Raw genomic sequence first — 15,611 nt, 5'->3', positions numbered from 1 at the left:
TTAGTCATGTTTCCATGGTTCCTCCTCAACAAGCGTGCACTCCGCAGCAGAGCCGTTTGTGGCTGAGGTTACCTGCAAGCAGTTAGCATGGAAATCTAAACAGCACATCTGAGAAAAAGACACAACACTCATATCTAAGCAGGAATTTGATTTGTCAACTAGGCGCCACAGATTTGCATTGTTCAGAGGCAGGTAACATCAATGGAAATGTACTTCTGTGGAACATCTAAAGTTGAATTATGCAGAAATTGTACAAACTAAAGTTTGAATTGATAACATGTGACAGCTCGGGATATTTTCAAAGGGTTAATCCTGACTGCATACTTTTTCTTTGGCTTTTTGTAACATTTTTCCCAAAGAAGGAATAATCTCAACAAGCGTTGTTAAAAGAAGAAACATTCAATTTAGTATGCCGCATTAATATGTGACATGATTTGTTATTAATGTTGATTCAGCAGTAATTTTTTGGTTACAGTCATGTGACAATGTCAACAAATTAGATGCCTGAGCCACACTATACGCCATTCTTTAGTTTTTACACTTTTTTTTTCTTTTCTTTGAAAGGATGTTAAAATACATGAATTCAAATGAACGCTTTATAATGTCAGAAGATTGACCCTTTGTCAAGTCCAAACAAATCAGAAAATGACGAGCATCCAAGAGTGTTCAACTTTAGCTGTTCTACAGGAAATGGGATAATATGACAATATATACACATAATATTCTGGTAAAGTCAGTAATTTCCTGCAAATATGGTCTTCTGATGAAGCCAGAATAGTGTTTAAATGTAGTATTATTTTTGTTTAGTGTTCCACAGTAATGTACATTGGAATATTTTAGCAACAATACGTATATATAAATGCTATGACTGGAACTCCCAGAGGGCCGCTGATGCACATGCATATAGTGGTCTTACGAGTGGAGTGACCTGGGGACAGACCAAACATTTAGATGACTAAAACTAAAAATACATAAAAATAATAATCACAACTAAAAACACGTAAAAGTACGCTTTTTTTAAATGCATGCAAAACAGTAGCACAGAAGTGACACAAACACTACAGAATGCATTTAGGCTATTTTGCAGGCCTGCTATATCATATTCACACTCGAAAGGTGAGCCATTCTATTAGCTGATAACAAAATAACCAAACAAAAAAGAGAAGAAACTGGAAATAGCAAGCTTCTGGTCTGTTGGGGAGGTGATGTAAATTATCACACTGAACAGATTGCTTGTGCCAGTGTTGCCAGGCAACACCTTTCCTTCTTTAATAAATGAATAGGACGTATGCATGTTAGTGTACATCCATGTAATACGTGTTCCGCTATAGTTGGGAAACACATTTGAATAGAGGGCTCAATGTGCACTGTTTTTACACAACACCACCCTCACAATGGGCCAAAATAACTTTTATCTAAAATACTAATCCCTGTCTGTGGTAAGTGTGTCTCGGGAATTTATGAGCTACTAATTCCGTGCAACATTTTTCTTCTTTGGATTTCAAATGCCTGCAAAAAGTGACCCATTGGAAATCTGTTAATAATTAAAAGAAGCTATAATTAGATTAATGGGAGGGTCCGTGTGGGATACTGCGCACATAAGCCAAAAAAGGTGTCTGCAGCAACTGAGACTAATAATATCTTATTAAAATGGATGGAGTCAAAATTTTGATCAATTCTGAATAATGTACTTAAGGCCCTTTTGATCCAATCCTCAAGTTATAGACATCACAAAAGAATCAAAGGTGCTGAGACAGTTTGTCTTAGAACTTATTTCGGGGGAGTTGTTGTATTTCCATACATATACAAAACAAAAGCTGCTCTTCCAAAAGAAGTACAAACATGCATCTGTCCTCATGCAAGTTATCAAGTTAGTGTGTTAAAATATAATCTACAAAAGTGCAGTGAATTGAAAGCGAGCCAAGCAACATCTCAGTGGAATGCAACAAGAGTGACGGTTATATACAAGTCTCTAGATCAGTAAGCATTAATTGTACCTTGCACTCATCTACTACGACAGAATTGTTAACATTTGCGGTAGGCGTTAAGACGCACTGGTTGGAATTGTTTTCGTGGTGGTTCTTCATGTCGTCGTAATACGACTGGGTCTTTGTCATTTCAATGTCGTCTGATTTAGCCGTGTGCGCATCCAGCTCTTCGAGTTCCGCCTTGGACATGTGGTACACGATGCCTGCACCGTACGAGTCTCCGACCACATTCACAGAGGTCCTGAACCGATCCCTGAGGAGACATTTGGCATTAGAAGAAGCAGCAAGCTTTGACTTACTGTTACTGGATTCCTGTTGAGTAAACGTATTGTTTCAATGTGCGCGATTCATACAAAACTCAAATGAAACGCACAGAAGCCAGTCAACAGCAACTAGCAGACTGATGTCCTGTGTTGGCAGACCCACAGCAGTCAAGATCAAGAGCATGGTCACCAGTCCAGCACTGGGAATACTGGCCGCCCCAACACTGGCCAGAGTGGCTGTGAGACTGGATGACAGTGAAAGAAAAAAAAAAGTCAGATGCAATATAGTCATTGCTGCACAAGCCCTATATAAAAATGACTCTCACATAAGGACTTTGAGTGGCATTGCTATGAATAGCAACCACAGCAAAGTGGCTGCTTCAGGTCAGGAAGTACACGTATGAAAGATGAATGGTTTCAATTACAAGTGGCTCAAGTGATGTGATAATGAAATCTTAAGCTGAAGGTCACTTAGCCTTTCCTCACAAAAAAAATCACTATAACTAATAGAGGAAGAACAGGTACCGGTAATTTTCATTCTGTCTGTGTGTTGTACCATCTGTTTGTCAATAGTTCCAATTGGACTCGACCTCTCATGTGCAGAACAATGACCTTTTCTCCTTCCGTTGACCTTTTAATCGGCCTCCATCTTGCACTTATAGTAGTTATTTGTGGTTTAGTTTGGTTCCTCTCATTCAACATTGTCTCATTTATTGCTTATATTGCTTGAACTTCAGATGCCAGATTTTTGTGCAGCTGTTTTTCTTTCTTTCTTTCTTTCTTTCTTTCTTTCTTTCTTTCTTTCTTTCTTTCTTTCTTTCTTTCTTTCTTTCTTTCTTTCTTTCTTTCTTTCTTTCTTTCTTTCTTTCTTCTGTAGTACCTACCTGATGAGATGTATGTAATTATTTTTACCTTCATGTATTGAATAGCAGAGTTAGGCAGATTGTATCACTGTGTGGTTTCTGACCTAACAGTCACAATCTGACCAGGGTCCAGGTGGACACCGTTCATCTGGGCAATGAAGATGGCAGCCACAGCCTCATACAGAGCAGTTCCATCCATGTTGATGGTGGCACCGACTGGGAGCACGAAACGAGTGACTCTCTTGTCAATTCCTAAATTCTCCTCCAGACAGCGGAAAGTAACAGGCAGTGTGCCGGCACTTAGAGTAAAAAAAACATGATACATTTAGGTTATTAGTTTGGATATTGAAAAATAAAACCTTAGTCTTTATACCACTGACCTTGATGCAGTGCCCAGGGCAGTGATCCAGGCCTGGAAGATACCCAAGAAGAATTTGAAAGGGTTTTTCCTGACGATTATAAAGTAGATACTTGGCAGGAAGATTGCCCCATGAATGATGAGGCCAACAATCACAGTGACCATATACATTCCCAGTTGCCTGGCCACCACTTCTAAGTCCTTTATGGAGATGATCTTACCACAGATCAGGCAGGCGATACCAAAGGGAGAATACCTGGCAAAAGTAAACAAAGCTTAGATGCATACATAATATAACCTGGCTTTCTTTATAAGACAACCAAAATTGTTTCAACACTGTTTGAAGAAGACAGTGGAAGAAAGCACCAGAATAGTTAAAATAAAAATTTTAATAGAATTGGTTTTCTAATACTAACCACATGATCATGATGACAAGTTTCATTACAATCTCATTGAGAATGTTGAAAAACTCAATCATCAATCTGGCCCTCTCTCCCATCTTGCCCATGCAGATGCCAAATGCAATAAAGAAACCAATCAGACCTGTGAGCGGAAAGTCACACAAATGTCAAGCCTTGACAATGAAAGTGGACAGGTGATGGAATTGAACTCAGACAAAAACATTTTTATGTCTGTCAGACTTTGTAACTTGATACAGACCCAGGACATTCATTCCACTCTTGAACTGCAGGGACTTTTTAGTGACAAACTGAGGTTCCTTGGTAATATTTGCCAACAGGCCCTCCATAGTGGTGGCATTGACATCTTCCTCGATAACCACTTCCACCTTCTTTGTCACCGTCTGGATCTGAGGTGGAAATTCAACATTTAGCGATAAATCTGGATGATACTGTATGAAAAATTGACATACAGTGTATACATTTTCTCACTCTCATTTGTCTCTCTCTGCTGGTTTTATTTTGAAACTGTATTTCACATTTAATACATACTATATGTTCAAATGGCTCTTTTAAGGACTAATTCTGTGTCCATCTAACTTCCTGTGACTGTCATTTCTCTATGCAGGTACACAAAGCTGTCAACAAGACTGTAAGGCATTAATTCTCCCTGAAAGAGTGGGAGGAAAAATAGTATTCTCTATATTACATGCATGCAGAATAGGTACAATTTCATTATTATAAGTGATTATTGTTGGCCCTTTATGAGCTTTCTGAAATTGGAAGAAAAAAATAGGAAGAGAGGGTTCTGTATTGTTCCCATTTTGCAGTCTACCTAAAATGTGGTTGGTCTTTTTTTCATAGTAAAAATGTAACTGTTATTTTCTACGACTGTTTCAGATGATGCTTTATTTACTTGAAAGTGGCTTCCACACAGTTGATATCAATTGATATCTTAGATATCCTGTCGGGGTTTTTTCTGAGGGAACTAATGGGAAATCAATCTAATATCAGCTCTGATGTTTGTGTTTCTCTATTGCCTCTCACTCAAAGTCAGCTGAGATACGCTCCAACTCACCCATAATGCTGGAAAGGATTTGCAGAAAAACTGGGTGGATGGATGTTTGTATTTCTTGACATTGTTTCCTTACCTGTTGGAAACAAGCCTGCACCAGGTTCTCTGGGAACAGGTTCCGGATCAGATCAAAGAAGGCATCCAAACTGGACACATCATCATTCTTCACTCCCTCTCCAAGATTCTCCTTCAGTTTGGGGTTTCCAGGGTGGATGACCAACACGAGGATGACTCCCAAGATGGCAGCGATAATAGTGGTGGTCATGTAGTAGACCATTGCTCTGGTACCCAGACGACCACTAGATTTGGCATCCAAACCAGCCAATCCTGCAACCAGAGAAAGACATTATGTGTGCTCACCTTTCCATGCCTGAAAAACATGAAAGTTGAATCCCCTTTGGCTTGTCATGCACATAAAGATGCTATATTTTCTTATTTTTGATCCATCTAATAGCATCAGCGTATACTTAGCAGCCACAACAGTAGCTGGATGTGCACAATCTAATTTCAACTTGAACTATATCTCTAAATTGACATTTTAAACACACATCTTGGTGGACACTATTTAGCTACCCTATTTAGCTAGTATATGAGGAAATTATATCTGAAAGCCTTTTCATTATGTTATAGTGCACTGGTGGACTGTAACCACAAAAGATTATAAATGACACATCTCCTGACAAACCGTGACACTACCTAGAACAAGTTCTGAAATAGATCATGTACAGTGTGTAATCAAATTTCAACAGTGCACTATAGTGTATATTTGACATACCTGTGATTAAACTGGAGATGATAAGAGGCAGGATTAACATCTTCAGCATTCTCATGAGGATATCTCCAGGAAAGGCAATGACCATGATTATGTCTGGGTGAATTGGGGAGGCAACACGAAGCAACATCCCTGACACTGCTCCTAAGATCACACCTGAAGTTGACAGACAAAGAGGGATGATGTCTATACAGGCAAAATGACAGTTCGAGCAATAGAAATATTGTCGAGAGCCATAATGAAGTTTTCATTCAGTTCAGCTATCTCAGACTATGAATAAAAAAATAAATGATATTTTCCTCCAGAAAGAACCATTTTTACAAGTCATTGTCAAGCAGTAATCACAAGAAGTGACAAGCTACGATGAGCACACAATGGGAGCAAAAGAAAGCCACTGACAGGCAAGAGTTAAACTAATGACATTGTTGGCACTTCTTCTAAAGGGAGAATGATGTTGGCTGACTGGCGAGTATAATGGGACATACGCAACACTGTTACCTCGGTAACCACAGCCTGGGGTGTTAAGAAGCATAGCAATAAAAAGAAAGTCAATTTCTGGTGGTTGGTTGAGATCGTCTTGAAGGCAAGTGTCTTTCGGATGACATACAACAACAGAATAATTTTATTCTATTCCAAGCACTTGTTTCCTTTTTTTTATGACCCACATCGCATAACTCCCAGTTTGAATACAGGGGAATTTGTATGTGCCCAGTCTGCTACCTCTGGTGTTTGGCTGTTGGGTCTTCCTTGCTCACCAAGACACAAACTACCCAGCCCAGTGCCGTACTTCCTCCTTTTCAATTTTTACTGCCAAAGATCACACTGCCCAAGTGGATGTTTTATAACATACTGGAAGGAAAAGCCTCCCATCTTTTGTAAGCTGTCCTCAATCCATCTTCCAGTGTAGCGACGTCCCGTGGACTCCTGTTTATGGATGGCATTTGATTTCCTGTGCCTTCTGTTTGGCACATTTACAAGATCCCCATTCAAGCTTTCATGAGCCTTCCGACACATTACACTGGGGGAGCTTTTTTTTTTTTTTTTTTAAATGTGGTGAGTTTGATTTTTATGCTGATTAAAAGTAAAACTATATGGTGATGTCAAAATTGCAGTTGATTATTTTTCTTAGAAGCAAACTTTTTTCTCAATTTTTTTATTTTTTCTCAACTGGACATGGTTAAAATGAACAAATTGAGATCAGTTTTAGATTCCGCACCCTAAAATTAGTGCAAAACAGCTAGCAGGCCTAACTCTAATGAAATTGTGTTCCCTCATGTTATCAATGATATTGCAATATGATTCAGGTCGCGAGCGTACTGCCAAGCAGAGGTGCAGGACTTAATACAAAAACGGATAACAGACTCGACTTGACGTAGACTTGGAGACAGTAATTGACAAAAACTGAGCACACAATGTCAACATGGTTGTGTTCATAGTTGTTTATAGTGCTTCTTATCCAAATGTGGGCTTGGCTTTTACACAACCACAGCTTTATTAACCAATGGCATATAGAACTCTTCACTATTATCACATAACATATTAAAATTAAGGATTGTCACAGTAAAAATAATTAGCTTACATTATTTTTCATCAAGTAATATCTTGTGACTTAAGAATTTTAAACTTAGACTTATGCTTATACATTGCTTATACAATCTTATACATTATGCTTGCATATATTTGTTCGTAAAGGTGGCATGAGACTGGCTACATAGTTGTCAAGGACTATCATGCAAGTGCCATGTGTGGCTGCGGGCCAGAAATTTTTGAATCAGGGCATGCCTTTTTCTTAGTGTCAAGACAAATCCCTGTTGCAATGAGTCTGTACTACTCACAACAACTTTTGTGCACCACCAGAGACTGTTTGGATGCTTATAATTACAACAGGTGCCAAGGATGGGAGGAAGATGAAGATATCTCACTGTCTGGTACATCTAACCAGTGCAATGGTTGCTCTGATTTCATGAAACCAATGGAACAGAAAGCTCTTAAGACAAGACAAGGAAAAAACATCCTCAATACTGACCAAGGACGGTGAGTGTGAGCAGAAGGTTCTTGAACAACTTGGAGCAGATATTGGCACATTTGGACTGAGGCCGGGCCTCTATTGGCTCCAGGTGACTCTCGTGCATCCTCACCTCCACTTGTTTAGGCATACTGTTGGCACTGTGAAACACAAATACGACAAAAGGTTAAGCAATGTATCATCATTGATTAAAAAGCTCACACTAAAGCGTGTTCTGGATATCTCTAAAAATCTCAGTATATCTAGGAAGAAAACAGCAACTGTTGAGTAGTCATGTCCCTTTCTGGTTGCTATGGCAGCCAGCAGATGGAAGCTGACAACAATCTGGTATGAAGTTGCAGCCTCTTGAGATGATGTTTAAAACACTTGAGTCAGTTTATTAAAAGCAGTTTCTTAATGCTCTCTAGTGTGGCATTTTGTAATAGATTAATGTGATCCATTGCAGCAGTTTGGCCGTCGGCTCACCCAATAACAGTGACGGTGTTATGTAAACTGTATTCAATGGAGACTTGGTTCTGAAAAAAAGGACAACCCTCATCCAATTTTTTTTGGTTTGCAGTGTCACTGTATTACAAAATACATTCTCTGTATTTGAATCAACAAAGTACTTGACAATGTCTATTTTTTGGGGGTCAATATTTAATAGTGAATGTGCGTTTACAGTGTTGGGTCATTAATCCTTTGAGGAAGTGACACCAAATTTTCATGTCACTTGTATTTAGTCATGGGAGAAGAGAGTCAAAGTACTTTCTTTTCCATTCCCTTTCCATGATTTCATGACAATATAGTTTGAACCACCGAGCTAAACCTCAAATACGATTGTACAATGAGGGAAATTAGTCGCACAGGCTGATTAATTAAATGATAAATAAATAGTAGAGGAAGAACAATGCGTTTTCCTGCACTTTCATTTTGTACAGCTACTTTTTTCAAAGAAAGAAACTGTGGAAAAAAGAAAAGAGTTTGACAGAAAATATAAAATTCTTTGGTCAGTATTTTCACGTCTAGTGCAAAGTGCAGTCTAATTGTACGCACGGGTGGAAGTATCTTTCTTTTGATACTTTCCTAGACTTTGCATAGGTAGAAGCCGTTTGCGTTGTTGTGCGCCTTTGTGCGCCTTTGTGGAATGGAACGTAGTTGATTCCTGGCCAATCAGAGCGTTCCTTATTCATACATTAAAAGCAGGTGGTTGCAAATGGAGATGGCCTCGCACCCGCGACCATGCGTCTGTGTGAATTCATTTTTACAATAATTCAGAGGGCTTATGTTGTCATATTTCTAAATGAAATCCGGTGACATCCTCCACACGCACGGAGCGCGGATGTGTCGTTCCTATATGTTCTGTAAAATTTGATGATTATTACAAAAGAATGTCAACATTTCAGAGACACCCTGTATATTAAAGATGATGATAAAAAAACAACCAACCAACCAACCAACCAACCAACCAACCAACCAACCAACCAACCAACCAACCAACCAACCAACCAACCAACCAACCAACCAACCAACCGCTTATCCTCACAAGGGTCCCAGGGCAATAGGCAAGGGACACCCTGAACTGGTTGCCAGCAAATTTCAGGGCACACATGGACAAACAGAGTGTGTTATAGAAAACACCATTGGTCTGCCAGTATGCCCGGTGAGGGACAGATGGCGGATTTGCAAACACACTTAAGTATACTTTCCCTGGCACATAAATGAAGATTTGCCAATTTTTCTGCTGAGTACGTGTGCATTTGTATGCAGAAATAAGGCTACAGATGTTGCCACTCATCTGCACAAATCCCATGGCAATGTCAGCAGGGACAAACAGCAGAGAAGAAATTATGTGACTGACATTTGATCTCACTGCTAGGGTCAGGGCCGAAATAAAAGTCTCAGCGAATAACATTATTATTTTGTTGTCCTTGTACTCACCCCCACTGTGCAGTAAATGTCATACACCTATATCTCAATTTTACACGGACTTTGGGAACCGGAATTTGAGAATTGCAATAACCCTGATTATATAGAAATATATAGAAAAAAAATATAGCATTGTAATTTATTATTTGATTAGAAAGGCATGCTTTTAGGCAGCCGAAGGAGTCCTTTGTTAGTCGAAGGGGTCCGTTTGCTCCACACCTATCAAAGTCTGTTGACATTTTATTCAAACATAACTCATGACTCATGAGTGACTGGGTGGAGAGAATATCTGGCAAAAGCAAATAAAGCTCATGAAAATGTATTTATGACAAAAAAAAATGGAGTCCATGATCAAACCGCGTTAGAAAGTCGCGTAGGACTGAAGCAAGTAAAATTGAGATTTATGTGTATCTTTATCTATGAAATGAAGTACTTATAAATTATGTTCCCGTCAATTGTTCATTTTAATGTTGGTGAAAGACTCTGTAATAGGTTAGTACATTGCCAGATACTTCCTCACAATCAGTCTGCCAAGGTACCGTGAACTCCCAAATACATGTTCCAAATTATCATCAAAATGATTTTAGCTGATGCACCTTGTATTCAGGTAAGGCTTATGTGATATTTAAGCTAATTAAGGTGAGCGCCAATTCACAGGAATTCGCTGTTCGCGGTTAGACTTGGTCGTTCTCCTCCACAAATAGTATCGGCTACTGTGCTGTAGTTCCTAATTATTATATGAACACACAAACACGAACGAGCACACACTCACACTCAAACACACAAGCGAACCCATGCACACATCTCCTCAAGCTTTGTGTATTGCTGTGAGATCAACTATAGGAAGACCACCTGGGCAGCTTCCAGGCACACAGATGGAGCGTTGCGATCTTCTCTTATTAACTTCAAAGTGACGTGTGAAATCCAGAATGAACATGCAAACAGACGGCAAAGCATTCCCATTATATCCCACCTCGGCTTGTGTTTCATACATCTGGCAAAAAAGCTGAATAATAGTGAAAGCACAAAAAAACAGGTGAAAAAAACAAGATGAAAAAATCAACAATACTGCAGAATCCCAGCCCATAAGAGTGATGAGGAGTTAATTAGTCTATTTCGCACTTCCCTTCTGATGACATTATTTTTAGCAGTGAGGCGAGAGGAAGTACATGTTAAATGTCATGGAGGTCGGATATTATTCTGTCATGAGACTCATTAGGACCCTTCTCACCAAGGCACATGACAGCATGAACTTGCAAAAAAAAAAGAATCATTTTGAGTTGCTTTTAATAAGATTTGTTGGATATGTTTCTCATCTGAAATAAGTGGTGTTGTAATGGAAAGTATCTTATTTTTTTACCATTTGAATGTGGTGGGTCTAATAGTTTTGTTAAATTCAAACCTAAATTCTAAAAATATGCCGAGTTCATTTTTGTCACGAGCCACACTCATCTTCTTACATATATCCTACAAATTGATGGGTAATTAGTTTTGAAATCTAATGCCAAGGATAATAGCTTGTTCAGTTATTGTTCAAGTTACTCGACTAACCTTTATTGTTACATTACATTTAAAAAGGGTTTTGTAAAAAGAAAATGCTTGCAATATTTTAAAGATATTAATGATTACATACGACTATTTTAATTTTTTGTAAATATTTTAACAAGATTCATGGATACACTTGATTTAGTTCTGCAGGCTACATAAAATACGGGATAGGTTGGATCTGATCTGCAAGCTTTGAGGTTTGACATATGTGTTCCAGAGCCTTCTAACTAGCTCTGTATTTAGTACACTTGAAATGGACTGCGAGGATAAAATAATTTTGGTCAAAATGTCAAGGAGAATTGAAATTGCAGAGGTTTCTGCAACATTCAGTATTGTTTAGCACATATAAAATTTTTGACAAATTACTTTCCATGTATTCCCAGATATATAGTTATAATAATAATGATAATAATCGTAATGCTAGTATAATCTTTCTCCCCCTTTCTGTATATATATGTTATTATAATTAAGATAACATCCATACAGATTATGTTATGAATATTATTACGTGTATTATTATTCAATCATTTAATGATGTCGTAAATAAATATGTCGTAGGTATTATTAGCCATTCACCGAAGCTCATAAATCAGTTATGTTATGCACAGGTGCACAGGTGCAGATTTGGGCGTGCGCACACACACAGCCTTGCGCGCACACATACACAATTACACAGGGGGGAAGGTCTCAGATGGATGAATCAATTAATCTCATCTGAGATCTTAGTCAGATTAATTGTACATGGCAATGAAGCCAAGAATAAATTAATGATGATCTGAATAAATCAGTTCCCTGTGCGTTGAAAGCTCCTCAATATTAAAGCTCAAAAGGACAGCGCTCATTCCTTACCTTTCTGAATGTGTAAATGCTAAATGGACTTACTTCATTTCAGGTGGCGTTGCAGTCAAAGCTATATACATTAACCGGGGTCACTTCTCCAGCTTTGGTATTCAAATAGCTATTAAGTCTCTGTAAAATCACACCCGCTCCATGCAACGGGAAAAAGTAGAGCAGCCGATGATGGGGTCCCAAGTATGGCTGTTGGCTGTGGCCAGCATCGATGTACTGGTAGCTCTTAGCTGTCCAATGGCTCTTCCTAATCATCCACAAAGCACAAGTCCACTCAGATCAGGCCACAGAACAAGTCACTGCAAGAGACCACCTGAATTGTCCCATCCTGACGTCTGCCGGCACAGACCCACCCCGAAACTAAGCCCCCACCTACTAACTCTACGAACAAAATTCCTGGCCAAAGAGACCCACACACATATACATGTATAAAATAAACAAACATAAAAAATGTGGAGGGGAGGGGAGAGGAGAATTAATTTCTGATTTTATGAGCACAATCCCTGGGACCCTTGCATTCCCTGGACACGGTAATCCCCACTCCCAGACTGATCCACCTCTGTGGAATATGGCAATCGTGATGCCCACTAATGGTGCAATATGCAGAGCTTTACAACGAGACTTTTTGCGCAAAAGTACGATTGAACATTAGCAACGTTGGCCGTCCTGATGGAGAGCAGAGGAGATTTCACGCGTACAGTTCTCAGTTGTTATGCAACAATATGCAATTTTTTTTTTCCGTGTGAAAATGGCATACCGACCCAGTGATATGCCATTTGAGGGTAAATCATCAATTCATGTTTTTGTATATCCCAGTGAAAAAAAAAAAGCCCAAACGACCATCATGATTCATGCGAGGATGAAGTCAAGCTGATTTTGCTCTCGTCTCCCAGCAGCATGGGACTTCGCGTAGCATTCAACAGTATCACAAGATTATTCTAATTAGGGAAATGTGTTGGAAAGCTATTTCCTCTTCAAACAAATGGCCCACCGCACAACAAAAGCCGGTGGAATGTCATCCTTGTCGGCAAAGGTTGTGTCATGAGAAATCACTCATCCTTAATCTCTTCACATGTCATACCTTTTCAAGAGGCTCTCTCAGGGAAAATGTAGCATTTTTATATGAGGGTTGTGGGTACAGAGAGGAAGGGGTTACAGGGAGACACTCTAGAGGAAACGGGTTGCTGCGATCCCACCGCCTCCTCTCGGCCAAAAGAGGGGCCTGAGAGGGGCAGGCGGAGGCAGCCATCCCTGCTCTTGGCTGGTACCATGTGAAGCGCTCTGTTTCCTCTCTCTTCCTTTTCAAGGGCTTTGTTTCACAAGCAAATAGTGGAAGTGGCCCCAAGTTGCCCGGCCAAGCACTGCATCCAAATTGGCAAGGGTGAGGAAAAAACACGAGGGAGGGGGGCGGGGTTCAAATTGGAATATAAGAATATAGCAAGAGGGGAGGGCAACGGGCGCGTTGGTTCTTTCAGGCCGCTGATGTCATGCCTGTGCCGACCGTGGGAGAGCAACGGCGGGACCAAGACGGCCCTTTCTCTTACTCCACAACCTCCTTTTTTTTTTCTTTTTTGTTTTTTGCCAAGATGAATGAATCTTTCAGAAGCTACAGCTCATTGTGAGCCGTAATCGACGGCGATTATCCCGATTTTATGCTGCCTTCCCAGTGCGTGGAGGCTCCCTGAGTGCTGGCTTTGAGGGGTGCTGCGATGCAAGCAGGACCGCAAGGGGTTGTCCTGGCAACACTTTGCAGCTTACAGAGAAGGGGATGAAGGGGAAGGAGGACGCTCCCAGCCACACAAATATACACAGCTCACTAACAGGGGTTTAGTAACTCAGAATGGGGTACATCTTAACTCAAAGGCAAATGAGAAAATTGCATTCATATCAAAAGATTAAATTTAATTAGATTGTAAATGTGCATGTCTGTGATCCGTGCTTTTTCACACAAAACAGATCCACAATAGAATGCAGACAGCACAGCTTTGATTATGTAACAAACTAACATTAAAGTTAGGTTGTGTGATCGCTTCTTGTTAAATTTGCTTTTGACACCGAGGAAAATGTAAATGAGAATACACATTTCCCACTGGTGTCTCTGAGGCCCACTGCCCGTTCTCATGACTGGAGCATCACAATATAATGTGAGGTAAAGACCACTGGAGCTGGGCCAGGCTCCGGATATATCTGGCCCCAATGGGCCTCACAGCTACTTTGTTATGTAGTGGGAAGAAACGAGCTCATGCATTCTGGCTGCCTAGGAGCTGCGAAAAAGAAAAATGAAGCCCTCAGCAAACACTTTGGGTTGTGCTGTGCATAGGAAGTGGCAGATCAATTCGAACATCTGAAGAAAGGGAGGCTTTGTCATCATCTTTTGATTACACTTTCAACAAGACGGGTTTCCAGTAAATATTGTGCTATTATTTCCATCTGTAGGTCTGAGCGCTTTCATTAAACATACATGGGACCAATAATAGACATTTTAGCCTATACAAATACAACAGTAATCCTGTGGATCATCATAGGGAGATCAATTGGAGAATATGCTTATTGTTTGGGTTGTTTAAAGTGCTTTAAAATTGCACAGAAGCACACTGATAATGTGTCGCAGAAAATATAAATGACAACTACAATTGTAAATATAGTAAATCTTTTTGGGAGAGACTAAAACACTAAGTATATATGCACATATAGTTGACTCTGACTCTATAAGCAGTATTTCCATGATGCATTTCTCAGTCTATTCAACCGCAGAGGATGGCAACAACTAAAACAATGTTTTCCTCTAGCAATGCTCATTTGACCAGAATGAACATACAGTGATGAATGTCCTCCAAAAATCCATGAATGACACTGTGTTGCTCTACTACGAACTACCATATTTTTCTAAGATTGTCAGCAGGGCAAGAATTCAGTACCATGGTCAGTGACCACTTAGTGCTGAAGGAGCTGGCCCTCTTTCTTGAGGAAAACAAAAGAATCCCAAGATTTAGAGCACATACATACAAATCCACACAGTTTTTCTGTTCTACCCACAAGCCCAGCTGTATGACTGAAGTACCCCAACTTTCAATTTGTCATCATCATACATGACACCACCTTTGGTTTATATTTTCATGACTTTCATTCCATTTTTTAACAGTCCTATCCCCCAGTCAGGGTGCCTCTCATCCTGATGATGTCCTGTATGACTGATCAGAATTCCTCTGCCTGTCAGCATCCTCTAAGTTTGCGCTTTGTTTCCCCTTTGTGTTCATAATGAGGCAGTCATTAGAGACAGAGCCTCTGGGAATCCTGAAGCTCGTGTTGTAGTCTGTATAGGTCTCTCAGATGTGACCAGTTCAGCTCTAATTACGTGCTAACTGCCTATTATGCTGGAGAGGGTTTGGGATAGACTGAATTGGATAATTCCCATTCATCTCCATGAAGTACCAGAGATACTAAAGTTTGAAATATAATCTGACCGTGGCTCTCTTCACGGCTGCATCTACAGTTAAGTGATTTCCAATTATTGTCCGTGTATCCCTCAACTGCACCTAGCATTTGTTACGTTCTCTTTTATT

At 39.8% G+C, this 15,611-nt stretch overlaps 1 protein-coding gene across 1 annotated transcript; it reads right to left on the bottom strand.

The window, feature by feature from the left end:
* On the bottom strand, positions 1-12,119 carry LOC147055950 (excitatory amino acid transporter 2-like). The gene is made up of 11 exons (XM_085913863.1): positions 12,082-12,119; positions 7,744-7,883; positions 5,721-5,873; positions 5,022-5,272; positions 4,133-4,280; positions 3,889-4,015; positions 3,495-3,728; positions 3,219-3,413; positions 2,362-2,496; positions 1,998-2,241; positions 1-72 (listed from the first exon to the last, which is right to left on the bottom strand). Exons 1-11 carry the CDS (start codon positions 12,117-12,119, stop codon positions 1-3), a joined length of 1,737 nt encoding a protein of 578 aa, XP_085769989.1.
* Between the last annotated feature and the right edge of the window lie 3,492 nt (positions 12,120-15,611).

The sequence above is a fragment of the Syngnathus leptorhynchus genome, chromosome 6, assembly GCF_054491065.1.
Source record: "Syngnathus leptorhynchus isolate UIUO chromosome 6, UIUO_Slep, whole genome shotgun sequence".
In the NCBI taxonomy this organism is placed as follows: domain Eukaryota; kingdom Metazoa; phylum Chordata; class Actinopteri; order Syngnathiformes; family Syngnathidae; genus Syngnathus; species Syngnathus leptorhynchus.
This window is presented reverse-complemented; position numbering and strand designations above follow the sequence as displayed.

Coding starts and splice junctions, on each gene's coding strand:
- LOC147055950 (XM_085913863.1), bottom strand. CDS start 12,119: ATGTATATAGCTTTGACTGCAACGCCACCTGAAATGAA. Junction 4,016..4,132: donor GAGTGGAATGAATGTCCTGG/GTCTGTATCAAG, acceptor TTCCGCTCACAG/GTCTGATTGGTTTCTTTATT. Junction 73..1,997: donor TCGTAGTAGATGAGTGCAAG/GTACAATTAATG, acceptor AACTGCTTGCAG/GTAACCTCAGCCACAAACGG.